Below are 8,048 nucleotides of genomic sequence, written 5' to 3' on the forward strand. Positions count from 1 at the left end.
AATTAGACCACAAAGATTTTGTGGTCCTAAACCTCCACCATGGTTTAGCAAACAATACCCTCGACACATCATGTAAGGACCTAAAACCTAGGTCCCCTTCCTCTTTAGGAAGACAAAGATTTTGCCATGAGGCCCAATGTCTGCTTCTCCCTTCTTCCTTTGTGCTCCAAAAGAATCTAGCAAAAATCTTATGAAGATGCTCCAGGACATTTTTTGGTGGATGCAGGACTGATAACATGTGGACTGACATACTTTGCAACACACTAGTAATGAGTGTTGCCTTTCCACCAAATGACAGCATCATTATTTTCCATGAATGCAATATGTGAAGGGGAATTTACCTTTTGCAAATCCTATAATAGCTCCAACCGCTTGACACAATCCCGTAGGAATCCTTGAATACATGTAGTATGAACTCTTATCTTTGTTGATCATCTGACCTGATATCTTCTCATAGTTCCCCAACACTTCCATAATCTTGCTCAATGATGGAGGATGAGCAGAAGCAAAGATTATAGTATCATCAGCATATGCCAAGTGGTTTAAAGGATTAGACCACTTAGGCAATCCAAATCCCGCAAATGACCTGTCTTCAAAGAGCTTATTCAAAGACCTGGAAAGTACCGCAGCGGACGGAATGAACGATGCTGGTGATAGAGGATCCCCTTGCTTCACACCCCTTGTACACTTAAAGAACCCTGAGGATTGCCCATTCACCAATACTGAATACCAGTTATTTGACATCAAGTTCCACACCATGTTGATGAAGTGCTCAGAAGATCCCATCTTCCTTAGTACATGTAATAAGTACTTCCATGAAACCTTATCATAGGCCTTAGCCATATCAAGCTTGATCACCACATTAGCTGGCTTTCCCCTTAACCTTATGTTAGTGATAATTTCTTGAGTCAATAAGATGTTCTCAAATATACTCCTATCCTTCACAAATCCGGAATTATTGGGAGATATTAGAGAAGGCAAAGAATTTTCTAATCTATCATGTAAAACTCTAGACAAGACCTTGTTAATGAAGTTGCTCAAGCTAATAGGTCTTAAGTCAGAAAAGGTCTAAACTCTAGGCTTCTTGATAAAAGTCCACTGCAGCTGTAGCCAACTGCCCCTAGTCTTCAATCCATACTCCACTTCCACTTTTCATCCTCTTCAGTTGTAATTTCTTTCTTTTGCCATTGACATGATTGTGAAAGAAATTTGTATTCCTATCTCCTTCAGTAAACCAAGTCATCCCAGCTTTTTGCTTCCAATAATGCTCCTCAATACTCAAGTATTTCTTCAATTCAGATTGTGCCTTTTGAAACACAATCCTATTCTCAATTGAAGGCTCTTTTTCAAACAGCATCTCTTTTACCCTAACAATGTCCTCCAAAATAGCCAACTGCTTGAAGATATCACCAAATGTTTCCCTACTCCATTTTGACAGTGCTACCTTCACCCTCTTGAGCTTCTGCTTGAACATCCAAAACGGATCCCCTATGAAATCAGCTTCCCAATTCTGCCTCACCACATCCATAAATGTAGCATGTTTAGTCCAAAAGTTCAAGAACCTGAAAGGCTTGACAAAATTGGTGGTCTGCTCCCCACATGTCATTAACAATGGTGCATGATCTGATCCAGTTCTGATTAGATGTTCAACTTCAATAGTTGGAAACATGTTATGAAATGGCAAACTCACAAAAATTATATCCAATATTTTGAATATACACGCAGCGTTGGATCTCCCATTCCACCATGTAAATGGACTTCCTTTGTATCCTTGCTCAAACAAATCACAAGAATTTACTCAAAATGCAAAATCTTCATATTCAGGCGGGTGTACCAGTAGTCCTCCTATTTTCTCATCTTCATGAAATATCATATTGAAATCCCCACCTACCAACCATGGCAATTTTATATCACTTGTTAAGTAATACAAGTGATCCCACAATTCCAACCTCTCAATTGCTGAACATTTTGCATAAACAAATCTCATCATCATGTGCTGCCCTAGGTCATGGTGAAGTACTCTCACAGTCACCTGTTGCTCAGTATCCTCCACTAATTCCCATTCCACCACTGCATCAAAGAACAACCATATTTGCCCATTAATATTTGCATAAGTCGTCTCCATATTCAACCTTATTCTATATCTATCAATGAATCTCTTCTTTTGAAAAGGTTCCATCTAATGCAACTACACAGAAGTTATGCTCCATGTTCATGTTGATCACCCTAGGAAAGGCATGATGTGTATTCACAGACCTTATGTTCCATATTAATGTTTTGATCATCATTTAGATAGAGAAGTTGCCCTCTTGGGCATAATTCTTAGAGGTTGTTGTGACTCTTTATTCTGATTCTTCTTTGTTTTCTTGCCTCTTTTTAGCACTAGCTGTAGGTGATAGATCCCCATCCCTAGCCATCTGTTTGAAGTTTTCTTCTGTTGATTCATCATCTCCCTCATCCTCTATAGGATTTTGTCTCATTAAGTCTTCATCAATTGGTGCCACGTTGTGTGTAACTAAATCATATAGATGTTGTAGTGGAGTCTACAGTGGAACATTAAGATGCAGTTGCATAATTTGATCAGTGCAATATTCCATAGGCACTTCCTCTATTTCCCAAGATGCTCTTGGAACAATTGCATGCTCATCATTCTTTTCATTTCTATTCTCTGATCCTACTGTATCATCCCTAACCTTCACATTGTCATCAAGTTTGTTCTCCAATGCATACACCGGAGCATTATCAACATAGGCCAAAATCTTACCAGCTGCACTAGGGATAGGGTTTACTATCGATGCTTCATCAGGTGACCCTAGCGCCAGGCCTTGCTTCGCCAGCCTAACGCCTAGGGTACCTGGCTTTAGGCCTGGCGTCGCCAGCCTAACACCTGGGGAGCCTGGTTTTAGGCCTGGCATCGCCAGCCTATCGCCAGGTGGACTGTTGTCCCTCACTTTGTCTCATGTTGTCTTTGTCGTGCCTATTATCATCCTCCACCTCAATTGCATCACTCTCTCCAACCTTTGTTGAGTTTATCTCATCAAGGTTCTCAAGCTGCCCATAATCTACAAATGTTTGAGACGGCATATCTTGACATGATTTGTTTGTAGTCACATTGAGTTGCCTTAGCTCCTCTTTGCTAGTTCCAAACTTTCTATGAACCCAGTCGATTGTGGATTCCTTATTAGCCTTTTCATCAGTACTTTGATCACTAGGAACAATAGGATTAGCCTTAGCTAAGTTCCCATTATGCTGATCTTCCAACACTTTGTCAACTACTTCCTTCTTCACACGTTTAAGTTCTTGTTGATTATCTTCTCCCGCTGGTTTAGTATTAGCATCCTTCCCAACCCTAACCTCAGAAGCCTTACGATTAGGGCTTGAAGCTCCGGTATTGCCTTCTTTTTCCTTCTCATAACCCTTCTTTGATTGATTTTCCCCATGTTCCTTCTTCTTACCATTGCTAAGATCCTCACCTTTGCCTTCAGTAATTTGTAGAATAGGTTGACGAACTTCCTCAACCTCTAATGCATTAAACTTGTTCTTGATTGCTACTTCCTCAAGTTTGGCCTTCCCTTTACCCTTGTCAACTTCCTTACCTTGTTTGTTATCAGCAATGTGACCCCTATTATCCCGTTGGTATTTGTTCCTCCATGCTTGTATCCATTCCTGCTTGGCATGATTAGTAGCAGGCTTACCAACCACCTTTCCACTTGACAGAACCTTTGTTGAATTTGCAGTTGTACCAATTGCTTCAGTACTCACCACAACTGTCTTATACTTGCCTTGATCCTCAACATCATCATCAAATCTCTTGTGTAACTCAGGATGAATTACCCAACATTCTGCCTCACTATACCCTTGTTTCTTGCAAGGCTTGCAATATTTAGGTATATAATCATACTTTATCCTAATCCATTTGAACTTTTCTGGCCCAGATTCATCAGCTTCTTCAATAATATTAATACATTTAGGGAAATTACCTAACAAATTAACTTCCACCTTCACCTTAGAACAACTAGGTCTAGCCCCATTTTGAGTTGCTAGGTCTACATGTAATGGGTTACCAACTGCACGAGCTAATGAAAATACACATTCCTTGTTAAAGAAATTTGGAGGAAGTTCTGGAAAGCTAATCTAAGCTATGGCAACTGGAGTCTCTTCATCAGGTGTAATTTATAAAAACCACTAAGTAACTAAGTAAGAGTGAAAACGCTCTCTAGAAACCCTAAACCGGCGATTACCAAGAGAACCGGCGCTGCCCTCCCATGGCCACTCTGGTCGGTGGCCGGCCACCCCCAGTGGCGGCGTTGCCCCCCCCCCCAAGCTTCCCCCACCATTGCCCAGACATCCACGATTACAAACAACAATCCCTAACCCATGGATTATTGGAAACTTCTAAAACCTACCACCATTAATGCCCCCATGCAGACCCTAGCTACGCTACCATTGAAACCTGTTCAGTTCCTGCATGGAGAACCAGTTGTGAAGTGGAAGAAGCAAGAAGTGAAACAATCCATCGTACAACAAGGGCTTCAACTTGCAGTTCTTGGGAAATTTTCGTATGGAAACCCTGTTATTGGTGAATTACGTAAAATGATAGGTTACGCAAAGAGAGAATTAACCCCATAGGTGAAATAAATTAATGTGTGCTTTTAATTGTGGGGGGCTAGGTACGCACGAGGTGACGAGAGTCCATTCGTAGTTACTAGCTATGCCTATGTTCGGGTAGTCTAGGTCTACATCATGCCTCGTTGATATTATTGTCGATTTATGTTTGTGGGTTGCCTGAGAAGGAACAAGAATGAGGTTGAGTAATAATTTCCTTAAAAGAATTGAAATTTGAATAATTTAAGGTTTAAAAGGCTTCATTTGAACTTCAAAATTTCGAAAAGAATTGAGGAATATTATAATAGCTTAAGAAATGTATGTGTAACCGCGTCGCACGTATGTTTCGTCACTGGGTATTTCCTTAAATTTATATTCAACCGCTTCACATGTATGATTCGCGAGCGGCGACCGTGTCGCATGAATGATTTGCGAGTGGGAAATTTACAGATGAATCTATAGTTCGTGCCGTTCGACCCTCGGCAGTGCATAATTTACAATTATGTTGGATCAGGACGAACGTCCTCGGTGGTATTTACAGTTTACATTTATGTTGGATCAGGCCGAACGTCCTAGGTGGAATTTATATGTGATAATGGAACTGGAAACCCTTTTATAATATGTATAAATACGTTGTTTGAGAGATCGAATGTTTTAAATGAATGAAGTGCTTGGGGTACTTGAATATGATGAAAGAATTGTTCAGTTATTTCTTGTTCCGAGTTGTATTCTAATCATTTTAAATTATACTTTTTTTTAGCAAATATACCACTAGGCAGGCTACCTAGCGGCTAATATATAAATAAAATTCCAAAAATGGGTCCAAAGCTTACAAGATGTCCAAACCAAAATAGAAGTTGCATGAAGCTACTAGCAACTAAAAAGATAGGAAAGCTAAAGTCTAATGAACTAATTATTACAACATTGTCTGATGAATGCTTCCTTCTCCTGTCAGTGTATGTGAATCCAATTTCCATTGGCAAATACCAAGCAGCACCTATCAAGCTCTCACCAAGCGTCAGTGTATCCAGTCCATAGGCTAGAATGGATTCCAAACATCTCCACCACAGAATCGAGGCCAGCATAGTCTTCCAATTATTTGTGTTGCTAAAATATGATCTCCATATGCAGTGTACTGACTCTATCCAAGTATAAATCATGTGGTCGATCCTCAATATTGTTATGTAACAAAGCATGGCTACACCTGTCTTGAGGATGGCTTTAGGCAGGCTTTTCAAGGCAAAAGCCAGGCTGGGGATGGCTTTAAGCAGGCTTTTCAAGGCAAAAGTCAGGCTGGGGCTGGCTTTAAGCAGGCTTTGCAAGGCAAAAGCCAGGCTGGGGCTGGCTTTAGGCAGGCTTTTCAAGGCAAAAGCCAGGCTGGGGCTGGCTTTAAGCAAGCTTTGCAAGGCAAAAGCCAGGCTGGGGCTGGCTTTAAGCAGGCTTTTCAAGGCAAAAGCCATGCTGGGGCTGGCTTTAAGCAGTGTTTGCAAGGCAAAAGCCAGGCCAGGGCTGGCTTTAAGCTGGCGACGCCGGGGTAACGCCAGGGTATCATCAGGCTTTAGCCTGGCGCCGCCAGGCCTGTGGAGCTGGGTGATTTTATGTTCTTGTAAGCTCAGATCCTTCTCTTCCCGAACCATCAATGTAGAAATCATTCTAAACATTGCTAAACCATCCTCAGATTGAGCATGAAGACATGCTAATACCACTGAGAAATGATTCAACAATCTTCAGAAATTCCACATAACAGATTCGACCTTTTCCTTAACATTTGAACATATCAGAAGTAGAATAAATTGCACCATCCAATACCTGCTTATCACATTGGTCCTGTACACTATCAAAGCACCCCGAGAATGAGCATGTGACTATGCTAATACCAATGGAATGTACCTTAATAGCATACATAATGAGACATAAAAGAAACAAGCAGGTATGTGCAGATTCCAATCCTGTGAAGCCATCAGTCTAGGGCTCTTCTTTTTTCTATTCTAACCCTAAGGTTAGGAGTTTGACACTTGTCTAAATTAATCAACCTCCTCCCTGCACTAGGCAGTTCAGAGAATGAGTGAAACTTAGATTTACCTGCAAAAGAGAAAACAATGTTAGCTATAAAATCTGCCACTGAGTTGCCTTCTCTGAACACATTTGAAAGATCACATTGAAGTTTCCCTTCATCTCTCTAATTTTCTTCACATCATTTGCAATTACCCGAGGAGGATCCCATTCCCCTTCTATCACTTTCTTCATCACTAATGAATCAGTCTCCAATATCAGAGGGTGAAGATCATGCTCCACAAAGTATTCCATCTTTGAAGAATAGCCTTAGCTTCAGCCACCATATTAGTTGTCACTCCCAGGTCTACTGCCCTTGCATACACCACATCACCTTCATCATTCCTCACACAAAAGCATAATGAGCTAGGACCAGGATTTTCTTTTGAGGCTCCATCAGTATTGCATTTGTACCAACCATGAAAAGGAAGCTGCCATGTTACTCTTATAGTGATCAATATAGGTTTATATCCTTCAAAATATTGAATTATGTCTGGCCATGACAATGGAATATTAGTCATCCAAGCATACCTCACCCTTGCCAGTTGATGCAATGTCCTATTGATCTCATAAATCACCCTATTTGTCGACACTGAACCCCCATGTTTACCTGCATTTCTTCTCTTCCAAAGTTCCCAAGTGATGATAGCCGGTACTGCTTGAAACAATGGCTTTAGCTTTGGACAACATTGAGCATACCACCAATGCCTTATAACCTGCTTCAATTGAATCAATGGTACAGTAATTCCAGCAGCCCCGATGAACAAGTTCCATACTTTAGAGGCAGTAGGTCTTGTGATAAATATGTGCTCAATAGATTCCTCTTGGGGATGCTGACAACACCAACACCTAGACATCACCATTTGCCCTTGCCTCCTCCATATGTCATCAGTGGCTATTTTCTTCCTCCACAACCTCCACAAGAAGAAGGATATCTTAAATGCTAAGCCTTTAATCCATATTAACTTGAATTCCTGATTAGGATCAGCTCTATGCCTTAATATTTGCCAAGCACTGCTAACACTGAACTTGCCTGAAGGAGTTGGCATCTAGTATGGCCTATCCCAGTATCCCTCACTGCCTTCATAATGTACTTTTAGCCTTATATGTTCTACAATTTCCTCATTGAAGGTTTGATCTAGCAGCCGATCATCCCATGTTTCACCTTGCCGTAATTCTGCCACATCTTGAAGATCTTCATTGATTGGGAAGTCTTCAGGTAATACATGATAAAGTGCACCCAATCCAATCCAATTTTCATGCCAAATATTAGTTGTTCCACTCTTCAATTCCCATAGGATCTCATGTTCTACTTCTTCCCTAGCATTCAGCATTTTTCTCGAAACACTTAGACCCTCTTCTAAACCTGCACCATCATTGGTATCTCCTTC

General features: G+C 40.9%; 1 protein-coding gene across 1 annotated transcript; it reads right to left on the reverse strand.

Annotated features, from left to right (window-relative positions):
* Nucleotides 1-341: 341 nt before the first annotated feature.
* Nucleotides 342-2,125, reverse strand: LOC109222078 (the record flags this gene model as incomplete). Its single annotated transcript, XM_019386483.1, has 3 exons — nucleotides 1,835-2,125; nucleotides 1,139-1,774; nucleotides 342-1,020 (listed from the first exon to the last, which is right to left on the reverse strand). Coding segments are annotated over exons 1-3 (1,606 nt in total), but the record flags the coding sequence as incomplete, so codon positions are not given.
* Nucleotides 2,126-8,048: the final 5,923 nt, after the last annotated feature.

This window comes from Nicotiana attenuata, unplaced genomic scaffold (genome assembly GCF_001879085.1).
Source record: "Nicotiana attenuata strain UT unplaced genomic scaffold, NIATTr2, whole genome shotgun sequence".
Taxonomy (NCBI): Eukaryota; Viridiplantae; Streptophyta; class Magnoliopsida; order Solanales; family Solanaceae; genus Nicotiana; species Nicotiana attenuata.